This window comes from Notothenia rossii, assembly GCF_949606895.1.
Source record: "Notothenia rossii genome assembly, chromosome: 1".
In the NCBI taxonomy this organism is placed as follows: domain Eukaryota; kingdom Metazoa; phylum Chordata; class Actinopteri; order Perciformes; family Nototheniidae; genus Notothenia; species Notothenia rossii.
Window position 1 is genome coordinate 2,043,965 of NC_136912.1, and position 25,521 is coordinate 2,069,485.

General features: G+C 39.8%; 2 protein-coding genes across 2 annotated transcripts in view; both read right to left on the minus strand.

Moving 5' to 3' along the window:
- The window catches only part of LOC307045178 (uncharacterized protein), a 117,178-nt gene that overhangs the window by 36,639 nt on the left and 55,018 nt on the right, over window positions 1-25,521 (minus strand). The window contains exons 3-5 of the mRNA XM_079690709.1: window positions 24,694-25,044; window positions 24,372-24,581; window positions 22,932-23,192 (exon numbers count right to left, since the gene is read on the minus strand). Coding sequence (XP_079546835.1) covers window positions 22,932-23,192; window positions 24,372-24,581; window positions 24,694-25,044 — 822 coding nt within the window. The remainder of the gene's footprint in view (window positions 1-22,931; window positions 23,193-24,371; window positions 24,582-24,693; window positions 25,045-25,521) is intronic.
- Window positions 6,212-18,991, minus strand: LOC307024958 (uncharacterized protein; the record flags this gene model as incomplete). Its single annotated transcript, XM_079659486.1, has 2 exons — window positions 6,212-8,094; window positions 18,805-18,991. 2 exons carry the CDS (start codon window positions 18,989-18,991, stop codon window positions 6,914-6,916), a joined length of 1,368 nt encoding a protein of 455 aa, XP_079515612.1. The 3' UTR covers window positions 6,212-6,913.

The window sequence follows — 25,521 nt, forward strand, 5'->3', positions numbered from 1 at the left end:
GTGGCGTTAATTTTTTTTTGCGTTAACGTGTTATTAACGCGTTAACTTGACAGCCCTAATTTGATCCAATTGATAGATAGGCTGTATTTACACCATAAAGGTGCACAGCTGATAGAAAGGGACACCTGGTGGTTAAAGCACGTTATTGAATGTATTATTTTATTATTAGATATTAATAGGATCCCAATAAATTTTCTACTAATAGTTAATAAAAGATTGTATATAATGACTAGTTTGCACATCCCTTTCAAGATTTCAAGATTTTCTCAGGTTTATTATTGACATATCATATACACCAGTGGTTCTCAAACTTTTTGTGCCCAAGGCACACCAAAGGACAAGTGAAAATCTCAAGGCACACCTATTGTGCAAAATAGCCCTTATAACACGTGTTATCACTCATATCATGTAAAATATCTGTAAATGTGCATAATTATTTACTAATGCCTAATAAAATGTGACAAAGAAAACTATATTACTCATGAAATATTTATTAACGAAATATTTCAGAAATGAATTTGAAACTTTATCAAATTAGGCTTCATCAAAGCAGCAACACACTCATTTAAACCAGACAGGTCACAAAATAAAAAATGAGGCAAAGGAAACTCAGCAGAAATTCAGCACAGAGAACTGTCAATGCAAGGAAGCTGCATTGTCCGAGGTCCTGAACTACAAATTATAAATGTAACATTTCAGCAATCAGCATTTAAACATGTGCTATTGTAAATATTTTGCCGATTTACAAATGAGTGAGATACATGTGCCTGTCGGGGCGCGCAGATTTTTTTAATCCTTGGTGGCACTGAGGAGAGGGCCACTCGCAAGTCCTGTTCAACAGAGAGCCGTGACCTCCTGTTGTTCTTCATGTAAACCAGAGTAGAGAACGCCAACTCCAGAGATGGGGTCGTTACTAAAAAAATGTAATATACTACATATTACATATTACTTTAAAAAAAAGTAATATATTACACTACTTCGTTACTATCTACATAAAGTAACTCGTTACTTTACTCGCCGAGCACGTACGAACTGCGCATGCGTGAGTGGCAATAACTCTCCTTACCAGCAGGTGGCGGTAGTGTGTATTTGTCATTCAAAACAGGCAACAACTAGAAGACAGAGAAGAAGAACAGACTACGTGATATAAAAAAATTAAAAAAGCGTGTGCGTTAGCTTCACCTTAGCATGTGTTCTTTGCAGGTGCTTGTTGAGGTTTGACGTGGTGTTTACAGCAGTGGATAACAGCTTCTGGCCTGGACACAGTTTGCACCTCACCGTCACATTCCTGTCTATTCTTCGGACGAACTCAAAACAATGGGCATACCTCGACCCCTCGAAAGTTATCGCTGACTCAGCCATGTTTATGCAGCACTGCACGTGGAGATGTGGAAGCGCAAGTCACGCAGATTACGTACATATAAACCTACAAAGTACTGATATAGTCAATTAAAAAAGTATTATTTTTGTGTAGTTGTATATTGCAATAATAACATATGGTTGTCACAAAATCCCACGGCACACCCGGACTTGCCTCGCGGCACACCATTTGGGAACCACTTATATACACAACTACGGTGTAGTTGTCCATTCCATTGACCTGGGTTCCCTGCAACCGTATACAAAACCCATGGTCACAAATCTGGGCGTCAAAATTGACAGTGCTTTTAAATTGGATAAACAAATCAACTCAGTGGTTAAGTCCAGTTTTTATCACTTGAGGCTCCTGTCCAAAATTAAAACAGTTTTATCCTTTTTAGACTTTGAGCGTGTAATTCATGCCTTTGTTTCTACGCGTCTAGATTACAGTAATGCACTTTATGCCGGCCTAAACAAGACCGCGCTGACCCGCCTGCAGCTGGTACAAAACGCTGCGGCTCGGCTGCTTACAGGAACACGCAAGCATGAACACATCACAGCTACAGATGTTGCACCTCATTTTAGACTCCAGCTTACAGCTTCCTGCCTACGACCTGCCTAAGACCAGTATTGAGGAATGTTAAGCCCTCCCACTATTTTTCAAGAGGGCGTTGCCAGATTTTCAATTTCAGGTTTTAACCAGGAGATGGCGCTTCATTCACAAATACAGAAAGACAAGTTTCATGGACTTTCAGTTGTGTTTTGAAGAGCATTTGAAAACATCAATATTTTAGATCAACTAAAGTATATCTAATCTTGTAATTCAATAATAGTCTTTATATATTAAATAATCATAATGTAAATGTTTACATTACACTTCTTTATTTGTTATGCTCATACTTTTACCTTTACAATCGTTTGCTTTAATATGCAGGTTTTTTTTGTATATTTTTGTGTTTGCTTCCTCCTGCTCCCTTTCGGACACATACTGTATGATTTATTATTATTATTAATATGAAGATATCATTAAGATAAGATAAGATGTTACTTTATTGATTGAACATTTTAGTTTAGAATGTGCTGTACCACGGTAATTCAGAAGGCTCACAGGTCACATTCAGACCATTATTTAAAACAATAGGTGCTTTCACACCGTCTACAGTTTGATTTGTATAGAGGGAGCTCTGTGGCTGAATGGCCAGCGATTAGGTGTGGCGCATTTATCATAGGTGATCAGAGCTAACTGCCTGCCGTCAGATTTTATTTAAAAAACAGATCTGATTTTAAGACTATTTCTGCGCTCATAAAGAATGACAAGAATAAGAATAATGCGTATTGAACTGGTTTAATTAATTAGTGAGTTTATTTAACACTAGAACCGCCAATCGGGTCAATTTGTGTGATGTGTGTTGTGTGTGTGCAATGTAACTTTTTTTCAATAAAATATTAAAGTCTCCCAGTCCGTGACTTTTCCTGAAAGTGTGTTATGTAGCACCCTATGTTGTTAAAAATTGCATTCTAATAGCGGGATTTGACGGTTTTTGGTAGGCCTATACAAAAACCTCTGGCGGTTCAAGTGTTAAGGTAATTAGGTACAGTAGAAGCCCTTTTCTATCAGTAACGAATTTAGCAGTTGAACATTAAAGTAAACTAACTGAGGGTCACTTGCAATGACAGTGTTGTGTCTAACTGTAAGCTTGTCACTCAGAGTAACCTACAGTTAATTGAGCTGCTGTAGAAGAAAGATCAGGGGGGGAGTGGGGGGAGAGAGCTGTGGTTGATGGGCCATTACTTGTGTAAATACCCAGCTGAGAGCTGCCGTTTCCTTCAGACTGTTTAAAAAACGGTAACAACAGACTATTTTTCTTAGCGGATGCATGTCAATTTAAATCAATACATACACATTTTTTTTAAATCAATAAAAACATTTTCTAAATCCATAAAAGTATTTCAATTAATATTGGGAGTCATGTCGTTACTTTGTTGAGAATGTGGCCATGTAATAGGCGGGATAATTTGCAGCGACTTGTTCCTTATGGGGATAATAACACCCGTCATGCAGATCAAGATCCCTCCGCTACGCGTTGGGATCCTGATCTGCCGACGAGGCTCCATTAAAATATAAATATTTTTAGTGAATTACTGAGTTTAGGCACGTTAATAACGTTTTAAGGCGAGACACCCCAGGTGAATAGGGTAATTTTTTTAACTTAAAGGTAACAGCTAGACATTTCTATAGTCAATTACTTACAATAAGGCAATTGTTTTTTGTATTACAAGTTTTCTCTGAAATAGCATGTTTAAATATGCAAATTAGCCATTATCTTATTAAATATGCACATATTTTAACACATTTCAGGAATCGAAATCTGAAGTTTGGACAAAGCCAGGTTCATTGTTTCATTCTGTAGTCATATAAGTATCCAAGGCTTTTACAGAAGGGATTTTGGATATCTCTTTTTATCACTCCATAAATCAGAAAATACTGTCAACAGCCCTAAAATATCAATTTTCGCCATGTTTTTAGGTATATAATGTTGTATAATTCAGGCTATGAATGATATATGAACAAACCCTTCAGTAAAAGCCTTCATAATATTGATAGGAATATAACTGGAAGGTTTGGTGTATCTACGTGCTACTGAAGTTGAAATTTCGAACTCAGAGTAGGAGAAAAAACTCATTTTGAGAAAACGACCTTTAAAGATTGCAGTGAGGCGCTAGCTAAACCCTCCTGTTCTCTGGATGACAGTTTGCGCCTCGACGCACTCCGTGAAGGTATTTCATGTTCGGGGTCATTTGTTTTTTGTATAACCTTGCTTCGTGCAAATGACAATTGTTATCGTCTTCTCAGTGCACGTTTTTTTCGCCGTTCTTTTGCCATTTTGAGATTTACATTTCTAGCGGAAAGCTAACCAGGAAGTGTTTTAGCACACCATGTGACGCATCTGAACGAAATCACGTTGTCAGAAATTGACACCAGCCAATTCGTTTCTTGGTTTAAGACCCCTTTGTACTTTCACGATTGGTTGCTGATACAAAGGAAATGACCATATTTGGATCCGATGAGATTGTGCAGGAGAGACACAGCTTTCTAACTCTCTGTTGACATGGTGCATGCACACAGCGGTCGTGGTACTTTATGTTACGTTAGAATGCTAACTTTTGGTGAATTTAGGAGACATCTACAGACGCAAATAGACAAACTATAGTAAAATAAACACTTAAATGTGTATTTTGTACGTTTTCCTTCCAAAAGCCTGAAAGAAAACATGTTATAGAATCGAGCTTTTATCACCAGCCTTCATGGTGTTGTCACTAACTGCAAGCTTGACACTCAGAGGAACCTACAGTTAATTTAGCTGCTGGAAAAGAAAGCCATTAGTTGTGTAAATACCCAGCTGAGAGCTGCCGTTTCATTCAGACTGTTAAAAAAACGGTAACAACGGACTACTTTTTCTTAGCGGATGCATGTCAATTTAAATCAATACATACAACTATTTTTTAAATCAATAAAAACATTTTCTAAATACATAAAAGCATTTCGATTAATATTGGGAGTCATGTCGTTACTTAGTTGAGAATGTGGCCTTGTAATAAGCGGGATAATTTGCAGTGACTTGTTCCTTGTGGGGAAAATAACACCCGTCATGCAGATCAGGATCTGCATACGTATATAAGGTATATTTATACGTTTTATTTTTCAAAATATCAAACAGATCATGCATTTGATCCATTCCTCATTTCGCTCAATTTAACACTGCCTTCCATGCTCGGATTCTGTGAGAACAGCACCATCTGGTGGCCTGAAATATGTACTACAGCGTCTCCAGCGCTTTCGAACGGCAATGTCCGTGGCTGTCTCCTCCTGATTGGTGGAGTTGGCCCAATACCCGAATAGCTCCACTGTCCTGACGTCAGAAAATTGTTCAAATCTGGATCAGTCTGTATCAGATCCGTTGCAGCCCCTTTTTAAGAGATTTGGGTATGGAGGAAAATAGAGAGGTTTGTGTTTTCTGACTCTTGGTGAGTTCCCTGGAACACCGGGGACACATATTCATGTATAAAAGACGTACAAAGGTGCATTTTGCATGATAGGTCCCCTTTAAGTGAGTCTCTTTTCTTTTCTGACTTTATGGGTATTTGACCTTATATTAAATACATAACAATAAGAGTGCAGAACATCTAATGCTCTTCACTATGAATCCAGAACAATACAACTGCAGGAGTATGGGTAAAGCGAGATGTTTGCATGCATTTTGAGCCGATTTGGGCAGAATCCAGCAGAGTGGATCGTGCTGTTCATCCTATGTAATCTATATGTAAAGAAAACAGTCTAAATATTTAACATAAAGCTGTGAAACAGTCTCAATAATTGGCAGCAAAAATGTAAGGTTTAATTGGAATAAAAGGATACATATTGAGATAGGAAGTTCGTATATCTTAAGAGAAGAGCTTGAATATCAAAAAATACAAAATGCAAACTCTTTAGGCTCCTTCCTGTCTTCCTACTGGGTCTTTCTTGGCTTTTGGATTTTTTTTTCTAGCTCTATCCCTGATCATTTTCAGAACCTGAAGGCTCTATACGGACTCTTCTGGTTCTCCTCTGGATCCATCCACTATCTCTAGTCTGTCCAGTGAATTACACTTTGTTACTGGAGCAGGTAAAGCATACAACAGATACTTTCAGCATTATCGGAGCACGAAGTGGAAGCTTGGATGAAACACAGCGGACTTCTAAACAATGAACACCCGCAACTTGGAAGAAATAAAGTTGGGTTTTATGCGTTCTAATATTGCAATGCAAACCCATGATGTAATCAGTCATTCAGAATAATTTAGTCATTGAATGCTCATTTCAGTAGATTTAATCAAACAAAGCATAAAAATATTGGACATGGCCTCAAGACTGTAACCACATCACATTCTGTTGCAATAGTCAATTACTAGCCATATCTTACACATTGCTGTTTTGAATCATTAATGTGTGGATGACAGTTGAACTGGATGATGTAAGATGTATGCCATCTGCTGGAAAGAAGACGTATTGCTCTGTTGGCGTCGTTTAGACAACAAAAACAGAGTGAAGCTCTCATTTCATAAACAATCTTTGAGTACAGACACCGTCCTGCAGAGAGCACACAACCCAAAAGCACATCTTTGGTCTAGCATCATTTTACAAAACGTTTGAATTAAGACACTAAGACTAGCTGGTCCCTTGTATCGGTCAGTCCACCTTAAATGAGCAGTGGGTGATCAGCAGGTGAAAGGCAGGACATGGGAACTTGGTCCTGAGGAGATGTAACGATTATTAAACAAGAAAGTTGTCGAGTCAAGGGGTCAAAGAAATGAACATTTGTGATTATTAGCGAATCGGTTGCAGGTGGGTGAAATCAGGCTGAGGGAGTAACGTATTGCATGTAACGGCATTAGGTCATCAGTACACAAAATAGACAAATATATTCCCTTACAGTTACAGAAGCAGCTGACAACCAACACACTTGTGTCTTTTGAAACGATTCCATTTAAATCTTTTGTCATAAAAATTGCAGCTCTATTCTTCCTCTCCTGTATGGACTCTCATGTGTGACTTTAAATTTCCACTCTGTGAAAAAGCTTTCTTACAGACTGTACAGCTGTGTGGTTTCTCTCCTGTGTGGACTCTCATGTGTTCCTTTAAACTTCCACTATATGAAAAAGCTTTCTTACAGACTGTACAGCTGTGTGGTTTCTCTCCTGTGTGGATTCTCATGTGTTTTTTTAAACTTCCATTCTGTGCAAAATATTTTGTACAAACTGAGCAGCTGTGTGGTTTTTCTCCTGTGTGGACTTTCATGTGTTCCTTTAAACTTCCACTCTGTGAAAAAGCTTTCTTACAGACTGTACAGCTGTGTGGTTTCTCTCCTGTGTGGACTCTCATGTGTTCCTTTAAACTTCCACCATGTGAAAAAGCTTTCTTACAGACTGTACAGCTGTGTGGTTTCTCTCCTGTGTGGACTCTCATGTGTTCCTTTAAACTTCCACTATGTGAAAAAGCTTTCTTACAGACTGTACAGCTGTGTGGTTTCTCTCCTGTGTGGACTCTCATGTGTTCCTTTAAATTTCTATTCAGTGAAAAAGCTTTCTTACAGACTGAGCAGCTGTGTGCTTTCTCTCCTGTGTGGACTCTCATGTGTTTCTTTACATTTCCATTCAGTGAAAAAGTTTTCTTACAGACTGAGCAGCTGAATGGTTTATTTTCAGCACTAGGTCGTGAATGACTGACAGATTCATGTCTATTTTTCAGTGAGTTTGAGCCTGACGCAGGTTCTCTGGTCTCTTTCCAATCAGCACTGTCTTCAGTGTCAGGTTCAGACGAGTCTTCATTGTCATGTTCAGAAGAGTCTCCAGTGTCGTCCTCAGTCTTTGGTTGTAAACTGCTCTTTGGATCTGAGTTCCTGGCTGGTTCTGGTCCTCTACAGTCATCTCCATCAGCTTCTGTTTCCAGGTGTTCAGTTTGTCTTTGATGAGGCTGAGAGGACTGAGGTTTCTCTTCATCATCTTCACTCTTCACAGGGTCAGGAGTGAAAGTGGACTTGGTGATATCAGACTCCTCCAGCTCCTCACTGACCCTGAGTTCCTCCTGTTCCTGCTTAATGTGTGGGGAGGGCTCTGGGTCCTCCTGGTCCAGACTGGAGCTCCACTCCTGCTGGTCAGGGAGAAGCTCTTCTTTAACCACCACCAACTGCTGGACGTCTGCAGGAAACAGGAAACACACAGTCAGAACAAACTGTTAAGTGTTAGCATTTACAAATCTATTCACCATTACAATGGGAGACATTTTTCAGCCCTAATTAATGCCTTTGTTTTTATATTTTCACATTATCTTTCTTTGTCCCACTTAATGTGTATTTGTGTTCTCTCAATTCACCTTATGTAGCCCAGCCTCTTTGAAAATGAATACGTTTTTTTTCTTATGGCGTAGCACTAGCTGCAATAAACAAGGAATTGTATTTGGGATCGTTCACAGATACACTACGCCTACAGTATAGAATTAAAATACTCTTGTTACAAATTAAAATCCTGCATTCAAAGCTTATTTAAGTAAAAGTATGCAAGCATCATCAGAACATTTGACAGCACCTTCTTATGTAACAGTAATGATGGTGCAGTAAAATGTTCCCTGTCAGTGTTTAATTTAAGATGTTTCTTGATTATTTCGTATGTTGCATTTTACTGCTGTACATGTTCAAAGTTGAACTTGTATAAATGATTATAGATGAGGGAACCTGCTAAATATTAAAATTATGTGTTTTTATATACAGTACCAGTCAAAAGTTTGGACACCTTCTCATTCAATGGTTTGTGTTTATTTGAATTTGTTTCTACTTTGTAGATTAATACTGAAGACATCAAAACTATGAAAGAACACATATGGAATTATCTAGTGACTATAAAAGTGTTAAAAAAAAAATCAAGAATATGATTCTTGGCTTCTCTCAGTCAGCTTCATTAGGTAGACCCCTGGAATGGTTTTAAATTAACACGTGCGCCTTGTCAAGAGTCAATTAGACCCTCCAGAAAAACGCGGGCTAAATTCCTTGATTATGCGGGCTAAAATCAAAGATGAAACATGCAGGGTTTTTATGTGATTTTATGCGGTGAAATTGCGAAATATGCGGAAAGTTGCGGAATATGCGGAGAAAAAGAATAAAAAAATATTTTTTATATTGGGCTGTCTTATTTATTCTCTCACACACAAACTGCCACTAACGTTAAACCCCTTTACTATTCAATTAAACACATTCAATGTTTATTTATTGTAAAAGCAATTGGGCTATTTTAATCTCACACACACACACACACACACTTCTCCGCCTCATTCCGTTTTCATTTACTCGTTCGTTATCTGACCAGCTTCAATCTTGTAGGCTACTCACTTCGTTTCTTGTAGCCCTCGAAAAGGTTTTGGAGGTTGATGCCTCGCTGAACTTGAGTTGTTTGGCTTTCTTGCCCGCAGCAGCAGAAAGCATTTTCGAATGTTTGAATGAATCAAAGTGGGTCGTCCCCGTCGATTTTCTCTTATGCTCCAACACACAGTTGCACGGGGTGCAGAATAGTTTCCCCCCACTTTTTGCCCGGTCTTTAGTAGAAATGTTCGTTGCTAAATGAGATGGATTAGATTTGTTCATCTTGGTGTTTTCTCTATCGTGTGAGCTCCACACCTTCACTCTATACAGTGTTGTTTACATTCTGTGATGCGCGAGCTGATGACGTCACGTCAAGACGAGTTAACTTTTTTTCTTCTCAACTTTTGTGGAAAAATGCGGGGATTATGCGGCCTTTTGATAAATATGCGGCCTTTTAAAAATCTGCGCCATTTTGCTGATTATACGGTAAATTCTGCAATCGCAGAATCGCATTTTTCTTGGAGGGTCTAGTCAATGTGTGGAATGACTTGCCTTCATAATGTGTTTGAGACCATCAGTTGTGTTGTGCAGAGGTACAGTTAGTGCACAGTGGAAAGCCCTATTTGACTGCTGTTGTAATCCATATCATGGCAAGAACGACTCAACCCAGTAAAGAGAAACGACCGTCCGTCCATCATCACTTTAAGAAATGAAAGCCAGTCGATCCGGAAAATGTCAAGAACTTTGAATGTATCCTCAAGTGCAATCGCAAAAACCATTGAATGCTATGATGAGACTGGCTCTCATGAGGACCCCCCCGGGAAAGGAAGAGCAAGAGTTACCTCTGCTCAGAGGATAAATACATCAGAGTTACCAGCCTCAGAAACCGAAAATTAAAGCACCTCAGATTAGAGCCCACATAGATGATCACAGAGCTCAAAGAGCAGACAATCTTAAAGGTCCCATGACATGGCCATTTCTACTGATCATAATTCCATTGTTGAGGTCTACTAGAATAGATTTACATTGTTCCAAACTCACATTGGTTTCTCAAACAGCATCTCTGTATAGTATGTGTATTAGAGTTGTGCAATTTAAATCGATCCTGCGATATATATCAATATTTTGTATATATATATCGATATTTCAGCCGTGGGTATCGATCCATTAAGTCCCATTCAAATCCCCCTTGTTCCGCCTGGCACTCTGCTCGCTGCCCATCCCCCCTGTTCGCTTTGCATGAAGAGCTATTACGCCAGCCAGCCGAGCCGCTAGTGTCGCTGTAGAGCATTTCTAGATACACAGACGCCGGTGTCTTCTTCTCGCAGTGAGTGCGAAGCAGTTCAGGAGAATGGCGGCAAACATTAACCCAGCACCTTCGTGCTTAAAAGCAGATGTGTGGAAGCACTTCGGCTTTAAAAAGAAGGAGGAAAGCGACAATTTAGATAAAACTATGGCGGTTTGAAAGCTGTGTCACACCAACGTGAAATACTCTGGAAACACCATTAACCTACGAACCCACCTACAACGTCACCACCCGGACAAGGTAATGCTAACTGAGGAACTCAAGAAGCTGCAGCCACGGCGTGACCCAAAACAAACCGTGCTGGACAGCGATGGCGGTTGTTCATTGTGATACTGCAATTTATGTACCTACGTTTCAAAGGCTTGTAAGCTACAGTTTGCACCGTTTAAAAAAATGAAACTAATTTTCTCACCACATCTTTTGATTCATTTTGTCCAGCATTTGCAAGCTGTAGACTCTGTCTAGTCAGAGCCATATATTGTATAATTGATATTTCAGTTTTCAGTTGAATTAATTCAATCCAAGTCAATGGAACACTCACAAGATGTCACCAAAATCACACTGTCCCTTTAAAATCTTTCAGAAAATGATGTAAGTGTATCGAATTGTATCGTTGGCTGAATATCGTGTATTGTATCGTATCGTATCGTATCGTGAGATTAGTGTACCGCTACAGCCCTAATGTATATTCACTCTCTGTCCTACACGCCTTGTTGGAGCTCCTGCCCCCACCTCCCTATGAGCCCACTGTGCTCTGACTGGTCAGCTTGCCCACTCTGTTTTGATGAGTCCATCACCGTTACAGCTGAATATCAGTGTTTATATTTTACAATGGCATTGGTTAGCAACCAGAAAATGACACCAGTAAGGACAAACAGATGAGAATGCTGCATGGGGTCTGGATACCGTGTTGAGGGGACGTTGAGGGGCTCGCTGCTCCGCCCTTTGAGGCTCAAGGAGCAGACAGTGTGAGCTGGATTACTGGTGTCGTTCCCTGGTTGCTGCGTGGGGTCAGCGAGACAGCACCGCGGCTGAGAAAATATAAGGTTGAGTGAGTGTGTGTGGAGTAGGGATGCCAGCGATTATTCGATTTTTCGAATATTCGTTACAGTCTCCATAATCGAAGATTATTATATTATTACGATTTTATTTATATATTTCTTTATTATTATTTATGTTTTTTCTTTTTTTTCCTGGCTTAGTTTCAACCAAAATATAGACTAATGCTAATAATAGTAATAGTATTAATAATTGTAAATGGCCATTGGTCACACCACCAGTTTGTTTTACTGTAAACTTGGAGGAAGCCAGCAGTGCAGGCTGCGCAGAGTGCAGAGTGCACTGCTACACACCGACCCCGTCCCCCACCCTCTCCGTCACACGTGCAATTGATTTATTGGCGATATACAGAACAGTGAGAACAACAAAACTAAAGATGAACAAAGCGGTACGTTCAAAGAAGAGTACCTCGTGGAACTACTTCGAACTGACAAGTGCAAATGAAGTAAAATGCAAGTTTTTTTTAATACATTAATAATCGATTAATATTCGCCAGGGCTGTCAGATTTTGACCATGGTCAGTTTCTGGCATCCCGAGTGCGGAGCTCCGCGGATTGGTCCATTTGGACTTCATTACGTCAGTATGCCCCGGAAGGAAAAAGAAAAATCTCAAAAAAGGCATTCTGGGGCAGTTATAGAAGTTACGTGCTCCCCTCCAGTCCTCCAGACCTCCTTTCGTATGCCGGATTGCTTGTGTGAGTAAACGGCTGTACTTCAATAAATGATCGTTATCAAGTACTGGTTTTTGCTGGTGCCACTGTTGGTGATTTATTCAGAATTCAAGGCACCCTTAACCAGCATGGCTACCACAGGATTCTGCAGTAGCAGCAAAATATAAATCATATTCTGGATTTTTTTAACACTTCGTTGTTTACTAGATAATTCTAGTTAATGTGTTATTTTATAGTTTTGATGTCTTCAGTATAAATCTACAAAGCAGAACCAATTTAAATAAATAAAAAACTTTGAATGAGAAGATGTGTCCAAACTTTTGACTGTGTCTAATACTAGTGTGTATATCTCTCTCAAAAAAAAAATATATATATATATATATATATATTAGGGGTGCACCGAATGGGAAATTCTTGGCCGAAACCGATACCGAAAATAGGAAACAGTTGGCCGAAAACCGAAAGGCCGAAAATGATTAATAGAAATATATAATGTATACAGTTTTTACCAATGTTGTTCAGCTACCTGATTATGGAAAAAGACATGATTATGGCAAAACTTAACTTAAATAATAATCACTATTATGGGTCCATAAAACATTTATTCAGCACTTTTGAATGCATACAGTACATTAATTCCAAGTCAAGTGCATTTTCTTTTCTCTGTAGGATAACTACAACAAAGTGCATTCAGAACAAAGCCAAGGTGCTTTAAAACTACATAAACATCTAGGCCAGTAGGCCTACAACAAAATAGTCTTTATTTACACTAACAGCCAGGCCTTCAACAACAACAAATGCACCTATAAGTGCATGCATACAAATGTGCAAACTGGATAAATCCACATGAATGTAACTTTTTACAAATGAAATTACAATTCAATTTCATAAGCAAAGTAGTAAACATTGTATAAAGATACATAAAGTGAAAACTGGATACAAAATCCACAATCAATTACAAATTAAATTACAATTTCAAGAATCTGCAAATAAGGTGGTCTGTCCTCATGAGCAATGTAAACAACATTGTATCATTTAGATACCGAAAGTACAATATATTGAACACTGTGCTGCTGTCATTTCCCCCTAATGATAACCTGAGATGGTGAATTATAACTCACAATGAAAATTGTTCAGGAAAGTGGGTATAGAGTAGACATGTAGAACTAGATAAGCTTATGATAAGCCAGCCTGGTCTACTTATTAAGGAAAAGTGGGAGGTTCTTTTTAATGAACAGTAGCTTCTCTGCTTTATCAGCCATAAGTCTGTTCCTCTTCTCATCAAGCACATGAGAGGCAGCGCTGAACAGTCTCTCGCTGTCAGTGCTTGTGATTTGATCTTACTCCGCATATTTGTCCGGGTGTTTTGATTTCAAGTGGTGGAGTAATCCCGAAGTGGTGAAAGTCTTTGCAGTTACACCCCCTCGAGAAATGTCAGCTGAACACGTTTTACAAATCGCAATCTGCGCCTCTTTCTCTGATATTTTTAAATATCTCCAAGCGCCAGACATGTTGGCTGTGAGCCAGCCGCGGGCATGGTCGCGCGCCGTGCTTGTCGCCGCGTTTTGATTACGTGATCACAACAACACGTTAGCTTACCAACGTAACCCTGTTCCCTGACATTCGGTGATATTTTTTCGGTGCTAAAAGGAAAGGGCCTTTTTAACCATTTTCGGCGGCCGAATATTCGGTGCTTCCCTAATATATATATTCTGAATATATATATATATATATATATATATATATATATATTCTGAATATATATATATATATATATATATATATACAGAATATATTATAAGTACATGTTGGCAATAATTGATTGATGAGATTTTACATTAATTTATATTAACGTTTTAATTACTTAATGACCTTTGTACTAGTTCACCTATTCTTTATCAAGTAACATTTTAGATGTGTTTAATTTATTATTGAACATATTTATTGATTGATTTCTTTATGAGTTATTCTCGTGCCATTTCAATTAATCCAACCTCTTTGTTTTTATTTGCTTTTACACATTTAAAAAGAAAAAGTGAATAAAGAAGCACATTAAAACTAAAGTATCAATGTATGTCACATTTAACCAACTAGTGCCTACATGTATGGGTAATATTTAAATCAGTACATTAAATGGCATATTATTCAATCCATGTATTTTTATAAATATATTTATTTTGGTAGGTTTGCTCTTCCGCAATACATTTTAATTATTATAATAAAGTACATGTGTCTAATAATACTTACATACTTTTACTTAAATAAGATAAACTTAAAGATATGAAATGCTTTAACTTGTAATGGAGGATTTTCACAGTGTGCTGTTTGTACTTTTACTTACCTGCAGCAAGTGCTGATAAAGGGTCTAAAGCAGGGCAGGAATTTCACGAGGGCCACGAGGGCCATGGCAAAATCAGCGGTGCGCTTGATTTGAGCCTGGAATGCACCGCTCGAACGGTCTATGATGACAGTTGACATCAGTCTAGGACCTATCTCCGCCCACCCCCTCACGCGTCCGTGTGCGTAGGACGGTCTAGGACCAAGCTAGCTGATTCTCCGCTCAAGAAAAGGCTGAGGTGAGGTAAGGTTTTGTGATGATCCTGTTTGCCGTTAAGTTTTTAATTTTTCCAGCTTTAAGTGTAATTTTATGGATAACATTACTATTTCTTGCTCGTATGGTAATGCATAATTATAATATTTTGAAGTGTTTTTGTTACTACTTGGATAAGTTATCAGGGTTCGTACGGGTGCTTGAAATCCTTGAAAATGCTTGAATTTTTACGAGGTGTTTTCATGACTTGAAAAGTGCTTGAATTTTGGGAATGGTGCTTGGATTTGAGATAAAGTGCTTGAAATTGTAAATGCTTTACTTTTACAATAAATTGCTGTCTGACTGAATAGTTCGCTTTTTAGATTAAAAGAAAATAAAGAAGTCGGAGCGCGCTTAGTTGCTTCGCTTCTACATAAAACAGCTCCGCTCCGGCCTTCCCGCGCTATGCGCGCGACCTGCAAGTGTTTTATTTGTGTGACCTGGGCATTCTAATGAGAGAATGACAGTATGCCAGGAGGTTGCTGTTTTAACGAGCGTTGGCTATCCGAAAAGAAATACAAGCTGTGGCTAAAACGAGGATCAACCCAACGATTCGCCTTCTGCACAGTTTGCCACAAAGAATTTCAATTATTCGCGATGGGAGAGTCTGCGCTGACGAGCAATATGAAAGGTAAGCCGTAGTAGAGCATTTTGGATTAGCCTAACGTTGCATGTTACGTTTGTTTAAGCTAGTAACTTTAGCGAACTCGATGTGGATTATTGCTTATGCAGGTGACAATAATAAAAAGGAGCGTACCTATGTCAGTATGTGCGACAGTCGCCATCCTGTGGTTTTCAGAGGATGAAGCACATAAAAGCAATGTATTTCTACTGGTAGTATTTTTCGTGCCTAAACTTGCTCCATCGAAATCAGTCACATTGACCCGAAGACACATTTTGAGTTATACACTGTTGGAAAGAGGATATTCCTAGCTTTCTAACGGAGGAAACATATTTTAGTTTGTATTAATGGTCTGGGGGAAGGTCGCGAGTGTGTGTTTGTGTATTTTTGCGTTTGTGTGTATTGTGTTAGTTTCCCGGGGAAAACACTCACGAGAAACACCGGCTGTTGTTATGCCTGCTTTGACGTAAAGTTACTCCGTTCTCCGCTTGTAATTATGCCGTTACAAGCTTCAAAGCTGTATTTATCATCTGAATTTGCCGAAACAAGTTTAATATTCTGAAAGCCAAGACTTTGTTTATTTGAAATCAGATGAAAACAAACTGTAACGGACCCTGCCGTGTTATCTATGATTACTATACGCCAGGGGTCGGCAACCCCTGGCACACGTGCCAGCATTGGCATAACCAGTGGCACACTAGGAATAAGTGGAATAAGTGTGCAAAATATTTAAATTAATTTTCGGATCCTGAACGCGAGACCGCCGCCAGAGCGCGTCTCCCCGTTACCTGCAGAAGGAAGCCATGCACGCAACGCAGCCCCGCTCTCTTTAACTCCAGGTGACTTTCTGCCGCTTTCCTCCGTGGTGCAGTGCTGATCGTTTCACCACGGAGGAAAGCACTTCACAAATTGCAGTACCCATAAGGAGCTGTACAAATACCGCAGTTTTTGCGTGGCTGTGTATTTAGTTGAAAGCCCAGTGGCGATCTGCTCATTTCTCATCGAAATAATATGCTACAAAGGGGCGGACTGGCCATCTGTGTGTTGAACTTTCCTGTCGGCTCCCAGACCGTAGTCGAGGAGGGCAGAAGCAACAAGCTTCAGGTTCAATAACCCACTTTAGCTTAAATGACTGGAGAGAGGCGAGCTCTTCTTGGGAGGCCGTTGCATTTATTTAGCTGTTCTTCTGTTTCACAAAATACATCACAGACCTCTGTTTTTCTGCTTTCGCGTTTCACTTCCAGAAACATACACGTTCCCTCACTGTCGCTCTACCATTCACAAACACACATGCACAAGCCGCACCCCTCTCTCTTAAAGGGACAGCGATCTCATCTCACTCTGCATGACCCTAATATCATAACTTGTGTGTTCTGGAGAATCACAGAACGGACGATCGTCTTTATTATTATGCCGTTTAAACCAACTATTTAAATGTGTTTGTTAAATTCGGCATCATGTAAGTTGCGCTGACAGGTCCACACACTGCTTCCCCGCAGCGAGGCTCCCCCGCCCTCCAGCTGATAGTTGACGAGCGTCAACCCCCCCCCCGTTGATAATTATCGATCGTTGGCACGCTTATAACATTTTTAAAATGGCACTTCATATCAAAAAGGTTGCCGACCCCTGCTATACGCCATACATTCATAATGTCAGCGGGAGGGAGGGGGGAGCATCGCTACGTAAAAGCATTAGTGCGAGGGAGAGCCGTCATCTTCCCTTTACAAGCTTCAAACATGTATTTATCGGGAGATTTTGGCAATAAAATTTTCATATTCTGCAAAAAATTCCCTGGAAACCTCCAAAACCCTTACACAGAAAGAGGATCTCTGCACACGCTTTTTTTATATCAGCTTTGTGTTTCAATGGTTTTGTCCTAACCTTGGAGAGCCGTATGTTTACTGCCACCCTAAAAAGGACCTCAAAAATGTTAAAAATGTTAATGAAGAATTTATTGAAAAGTTAGTTGGCTGATTGTTTTATATTGGCTCAGCCAGGTTATATGGGATGCCCAGTCTACTATATATGATATGGGTCACTCATTTTACAATATTAAACTTTGTTTTCTTATCTTTAATTTGTCATCCTTATGTAGAATGCTATTACGAAACACACATTTGGTTGTTTATAGCATAAAGAACATCGGATTTAATGTGAGGTAGGGAAATAATCATTTGAGTATAAATATGTGCATATAAATATGTAATTTACAACAGCTGTACGCTGCTTGAAAAGCTTGAAAATGCACCTTGAAAATGCTTGAAAAGTGCTTGAATTTGACTTTGGAAAAGGTGTAAGAACCCTGAGTTATGTTGCAGTTGTGTTCTTTTTTTATTATTATCTAGTGCAAGGCAGTTAGCGCTGTGTTGTTAGCTGTCAAAGACCTCTGTGCAGACTTATTTGACTACCGGCGATCGCAGACGGAAGTTCAAAGTTTGCTGCTCGTTTATATCGCCCAATTTTCAAAACGCGATCAAAATACCCATTCACATGTCTTGTGGCATGCCTGAACTGTCTACATACGACATTGTGCGTCACCATAGTAGGAAAACTTTCCTCCCATTATGGTCCAGATTCATGTTGGAGAAGGGAAGAATGTACCCCAATCTGCTGCACCTAATACAAATAGTCCTAGTTTTTCCTGTCTCTACCTCTCAAGTTGAACGGCAGTTCTCAGTAATGAAGAGAATGCAGGGCGATTGGCGTTTAAGCCTGCACACTTCAACAATTGAAGATCTACTCCTCATCAAATCCCAGGGTTGTGCTCCTGCTGAATATCAAAGTGATGAAGCTGCGGCAAGATGGTGGGCAGCTGGCATCAACAAAAGGAGTCCCAATATTCATCCCTATGGTCAAAGGAACCCCAAAAGTCCAAATCTCCCTGACTCGTCATCATCTCCTTCTTCAAGTGACTCAGAATAAGGACGCACCTTGACGTAGGCCCACTACCACAGTCTCACAGTGAGCCAAACATGTCTGTGCTATAAGAATCCTTTGTAGTTTTAATAAAGAATTTGTTTAATTGCGATTTGGTGTCCATTGAATGCTTAATAAATATATATAAAAGTATTGTAAATGCATATACAATCGTAGTCACTTCATATCGTATGTTAAATCATTGTTTTAATTTATGGCCTTGGTGCCCTGGCTTTTGGCCTTTGTGCCCTTAAAAAATTGACAACTCAAAAGGCCAAGTGGCCTTGCCCCTAAAATGACGAAATTCCAGGCCGGGTCTAAAGTGTTATTAATGTGATTATAAAGTTCTACTAAAGAGTGTAAAGTGTTAATTAAGGGTAAAGGGAACAGACCTGCTCTGTGTATCCGAAGCTGAGGCTGTAAAACAGCGTCCAGTAGCTTCTGGAGTCTCTTGTTCTCCTCTTTGGAAAGAGACAGCTCCTCCTCGAGCTCTGCTATTGTTTGTTCAAACAGAGCAAATATCTCTTCAGCAGTGAGTCGCTGCTTCTTCAACGACAGCAGCATTTGGACTTTACTCATCTTTCCGAGATCACCTTTTCCTGCAGACTCCGTTAAACACACCGTTTCTCTCTCCGTCAAACTCTCAATCTGAGTAGCGTTGCTAACGTGTTTCCAGCTAGCATGCTAAGCTAGCTCCTATAGTCCGAGGTAAACGCTCTAGAAAAAAGAGCACACAGTCCATTCAGAGGTTTATCCAAACACAGAGATGATGGATCAGTAGAGCTGGAGCTCACACACACTTTCTCAGGAACACAGAGAGAGAGAACCGTAGCGACGAGACGCCACCTCGATCCAGGTTAGAAAGAGCTGGGAACTTCACTTCCGGTGCGGTTTCAGGACGTCAAAATAAAAGCTGGAAGGATTTCTTCTTTTTGGTTTTAAGAACGATTGGCATCCGGACGTTGCCTTAACACCTTCTACTGGATCAATAATAAAACTACTCTTTCAAAACAAAACTATTATAACTAACAGAAAATACTCATAAAGGACAAAGGGGAAATAAATAAACATCATTAAGCTAAACAGGTCGCAGTGCACAAATCAAATATCTGTATAGTGTTAGAAATTAAAATCAATGTGGATATGGCGTAATTTGAATTAAATACACTATTGTAGTGCCGAGAGATAGGGAGTCAGAGGCGAAGCAATGATGGTGTAAAAGGGGACTTTATTGCGGAGCAGAAATAGAGATTTTGTTGGGTTGCAGCCCGGGAAGAAGAGAGAGTGTATTCAGGAGGGCACACAATACATATAGTAAACGCAAACATGTCCGTGTGGGAACAATAGCCCTACCCCACAGTTCCGTGTGTGAATTATGTTCCAGTGTATTAAAAAGGTGGTCACCACACTATTTGATTCAAATCAGTTTTATTCTGAAAAAACCGGAAGTTCAAACTAACTATTAACTTAACACTTTTATTCTGAACATTCATCATTTTCGGTTAGCATTAGCATGTGGCGAAATGCTACGTTTTCAAACCTTGAATCGAAGGTGAAATGACATGTGATGCTGTGCACTAAACACACTGGCATTAGCACTCATTTATTGACGCTGAACAACGTTTATCAGGGAATGTTTAAATAACCACAGACACCAGAATGATGTAATTTAGCAACAGAAAAAGGCAGGAATTGCATTGGACCCGACCCCCACGACAACGGCCAATAGGAGAAGACCTCAGATGACAATAGGAAGGGCAAGCCAAGAATTGATCTCTTCTACCCCCTGACCTGGACTGACCTGTCACATGAGGAAAGCTCCTCCACTTGCACATTTCATTTGTACACCACCACATCTTTTGTGTAATTAAATGCTGTTAACTTTTATAAGCTTCCCGTGACTCTTTTCAGTCTCCTGCCTTCAGGGTTCTAGAATTGCTTTCACTACCAATGAGACACATGACTCCAACTTGACTGCACCTGAGGTCAGGTTACAGGCAGGGCCCTGGGAAGTAGGGGTGCTGAGGGTGCTGCAGCACCCCCTGGTGGAGGACAGGGGATCTGCACTTCCACAAGATATAATTAAAAAAAAACGAATGTTCTGCCTTGATGTAACAACATTCATAATTAAGTAAAGATTTGCACCCTTTTCACCTCGGTTACATTTTCCCTTTACCCTGTACGATGGGCGCTGTAGTGATGAAAGTGGGGGATGTTGGCTTATCAGGCGCCCGAAGCTCACAGCCAAAGTGAGAGAGATAGAGAGAGGGGATACCGCGGGGATAGCGCGGGGATTGTTGTTAGCTTCTGCTGCGCTAACGGATATAAGAAGCCGTTTCTACAATAATATGGAGGGAGAGCTCTGTCCTGTCAGACTGAGAGGCTCAGTGAGGTAAAGGACTCTTCAGTGTTTAGATAGTTCACTTTAGTCTAAGTTATCTCAATGAGTCTCAAACGTTTTGATCACAAATTATGTAAACACATATTTCCAAGGCACTCCTTTATAATTATTAGGACAAATAAAAACAGGTTTGAAATCATTCCAATGTATACTATAGGACAGTAAACCAAAAATATTGTTTAAAACTGGAGAGATTTAAAAATATGCATAAATAAATGTTAACTGGTAAAATAAGATATGAATGAACAACACAAATAAAATAAGTTACATTTATTTGTTATTGGCTATGGTAGGTTATTGGAAATGTTCACATATTTGATGAATAAAATGCAAACCGATCTTTTTCATATGGGTGTTTAGAGTTGTACCCCCTAGATCAGTCTCTAGTAATTGGGCGCTCAAAGTGCACCAGATTGAAGCATTTTACTTTAAAATGTTAAAAAAATCTTCCCGGGGGAAACCCCCGGACCCCCCTAGAGGATGTGAAGTCCACACCCTCAATTAAAACTTGTTATAATACTAAATACATTTGAAGCCTTTTATATAAGCTGTCCACCATGTCAATATGTTTCTCTTTTTGTAGTGTATTGGTCTTTTGTAGAGGTTTTTCATTGCCAGCTAAAATCTTGCTTAGGGCAGCAAATTGGTCAAAACCAGCCCTGGTGTCATCCCCACAGCACCCCCCATTTGAAACATGTTCCCACGGCTATGGTTACAGGGGTACTGCCCATATTTAGTAGATTAAAAGGAGTGGCAGGACATCCAGACCTCTAAGCATCAAACTCTGAACTCCGTTTCCAGTGCACTTTTTTGAAGACGGTAAAGATAGACATGTTGGTGAGGAGGTCCGTGTTCATATTATGGACCAAACATGGCTTTAAACATCTCCGACATTAAATGGAGAGCCAGCCAGGAGAGTGCTTGGTCTCTCAGTGGATGGGAATTTAGTCCCAAGCGTTTTTCTGTCTGGTCTGAATGAAGAGGCGCCCAGAAAGTACATATCATCTGAAATAGATGAGGGGAGACAGAAGAGTTCTTACTCAGACTATAGACAGTCCTACTCGCTCTAATATTAAGTCCCCTAATAAATCCTCCCTAATTGATCTCATTTTAACTAATGTGTGGGAGTATTTGCAAATGATGTGAGTGAACACTGTGCTGTAGCCACAATTAGGGACACTAAGGTCCAAAAGGTTAAACCTCGTATTATCAGTAAGAGAGACATAAAACATTTTGTGGAGCAGGGTTTTGTACATGATCTGTTTGGGTTTCATTGGGGTAAAATTGATCTGTGTGCTGATGTAGAAACTGCATGGTCTTATTTTTATCTTGGTTTTATGGAAATTATAGATAGACATGCACCCCTGCGTTCATTTAGAGTGAAGGGACGAGACAATCCTTGGTTTTCTGCTGAACTGTCCAGTCTCCTGCATGAGAGAAACAAGGCCTGGGCAAAGGCTAGGAAATCAGGCTCAGAGGTAGAATGGCTGCGTTTTAGGCAGCTAAGGAATAGCTTCACTTCACATGTGAAAAGTGCTGAGTCTAAGTATTATCTGTAAATTACAACAAAAAACCTAAATAATCCTGGAAAATGTTGGAAAGCCATAAAATCGATATCCACCGTTGAGATCCGTAATGAGCTACCTCCGTGCATTACCACAGCATCTGGCACTATATCAGATAGGGCCACTATGCTAAATTGCTTTAATGAGCATTTTGTGTCCTGTGGCTCTTTGTTTGATTCTGTCACTAACTCTGCTTCTGTGAACACCCCAGTTTGTGACTCTGAAAAAAGTGTTGTGGAAAACCCTTTTGGTTTTACTCCTTTTACTGTTGATGTTGTTCGTGAACGAAGTTAGATCCTAAGAAACCGGCTGGCTTCTTAGGTCTAATGAAAAGGACAATATCATCACCAACCAGTAGGAGTGTCATCTAATGTCCCAATAAATGGTAAATACTTTACAAAAATATAAAGGCTGTACTTTTATTTTTTAATCTAAAGAAAACATTATGAACCCTATCCCTGACCCTGATCAGAGAATAACATTGAACAATCGGAGTACCATGCAGATGATGGGACTGAAACAAACTGGTAGTATATAAATGCATAAAACATACCTGTTCCAACAATCTGATGAAAGTTGGAGTTACTACGTCCTAACTGGTTCTGGGCTCCACAGGAATAACTCCCACTGTGTTCAGCTCTGAAGTCAGTGATGTTGAAGATCTGTCCTGAAGCTTTTGGAGAGTCTTCATCCTCCTTGTACCAGGTGTAGTTAGCTGCTGGGTTAGCATCACTGCTACAGGTCAGAGTCACTGAACTACCCTCCTCTATCTCAGCAGAGGGACTCACAGACACAGAGGGAGGCTTTGGAGAGTCTGGAGGAGAAGTGTTTAAAGTTATTAACATGGAAGGGTAGATATAACGGCAACTTGCAAATGAGGCACGAAGCAGGAAACGTTTTTCACAAACACAACGCAAAACATGTTAAAGCTTGGAGCATCTGGAGCAGATAACATGAACACATTTCACATCTAATTCCACAGAGGAAGATGTTTTAATGAACAATAGTTTAATAAAACACAGAGTGGGTGGTTCACTTGATTCCATCCTTTATCAGAAAGCTAAACACTTTGAGGGAACGTGTGAGACTGACCGTTGAGCAGCCCGACCAAGCAAGGAGGCAGAGGAAGAACCTCCCAAATACAACCAGGTGTGGGCATTTATTAAAATCATGTGCACATAGTTCACAGCCTCAATCCTGCTGTTCTCCCTGAACACATCCTGCAGCCACAAGGATCTCACACCACATTACAAACAGGAAACACAGAGCCTAAATACCCACAGACTAATCAACCAACAAGACAAAGGTGAGGGGGGAGGAGACAACACAGGGCACCAGGTGAACACAATCAGCAGCAACAGACACGGGGGAGTGATATGTCAACTTTACAGAGTGGTAACTTGTACAATTAATGCAACTTAACGTCATGATTTATACACCCTCAACATATTATTTGCACCCTGATTACTCTCAACCGCTCTCGCTAACTCCCCTCTCTTTTCAGGCGGAGCCGAGGACCCGACCAGCACCTGCCAGACGACGTTCCAATCAATACGGTTGAATCAGTTAATAAATACTACCTCAATAATTAGTATAAATTATGTGCAAATATGTAATGCCAAACTGTACTGTGCAATCACGCTAATAAAGTGCAAACTGTTCACTAAAGTGCTGAGTTACAAGGCCCGAAGCCGTCAGTCCACAGTGACAAAGTTATCTTTGTCACTGAATGTGTTAACTTTATGTGATGGAAGAAGTTTCCTTCATAATTCTCCTTTATTCTTCTTTCTAGTAGCATCCCTCGTAGTTAGATTATATGTGACCTATTTTAAAATCAGACAGAAAACCTAGAGCCCTGGTTCAGTGTCTTTGGACACTGAACTGGTCTGCTGGCGACCTCTGGTGGGTAAATAGATAAATGATTGCAATGATGATATATGTTATACTGTATGTTAATGTTATTATGTCAGTGGAAGACTTTGAGTAAACTCACACACTGAAGGAGAGGGGAAGTCCTCATGTCCATTCAAAGCAAAGGAATAACTGTCTGCTGAACCATATCTGAAGTCTGCGTCAGGAGATGTGTCTTCCTTCACTTCCTGTCTGTTCTTAGACCAGATGTAGCAAGTATGACCAGGTGGACAACTGCTGAGACACTGAAGGAGAGTAGACGATCCTGATCTGCTCACTTGCACCTGGAGATCTGAATAAAGGTGGAATTAACAACACTGTCATTATGTTCATACATAAATATATATCAAAACATTCACACTATTTGCAAGAAGTTATTGTTATAAACGCAGTGTGAATGTTACCTATGACAGACAGAGTGGGTCCAGGATGACCAAAGTATTTATCTTGGTTTGTTTTGATCCTGAAATGGTACACAGCTGAGTCGCTCTCTGTCAGGTTTCTGATTCTCAGAGTGCAGAAGTTGTTTTCACAGCGATACTTTACACGACCTGCATACTCTGAGACTGTTTTCAGATCTACAGGTTCATGATATTTCTTCTCAGTGAACCAGAATGTTTTCTCTAATGTGTTAACACCACCTTTCCATCTAGATGGGTACGTGAAGCTGCATCTTATCTCCACTGTTGATCCTTTCACTGCACAGATCTCAGTAGAAGAGTAATTCACTCTCCAGCCATGCCCACCCTGAACCACTGAAACACAGAGCACATCAGAAAGTAGAATCAAAGTTAATCTATAAATTGTTGAGACATTTCCTGAACAGTACTTTCAACAAAGAATGTAAAAAGAAACCTGTTAGAAGCTTTACTGATAGAGCAGAAACACACAAGAGAATTCCTTCTTAGGCACTTTGAAACCAAACTCTTTGACTTTGTTGTTTCTTAATCAAACCAAGTAGAACTGAAGTCTACTCAGAAAGGGTATGGTCAGTTTGACTCAAGATTGGAAAATGCCTTCATATACATGAACAATCAATCAATCAATCAATCAATGTTTATTTATATAGCCCAATATCACAAATGTTACATTTGTCTCACTGGACTTCACAGTTTGTACAGAATATCAGTATGACAATACGACACCCTCTGTCCTTAGACCCTCTGTCCTTAGACCCTCACATCGTACAAGGACAACTTCCAGAGAAAACCCACAGTTTAAAGGGGAACATG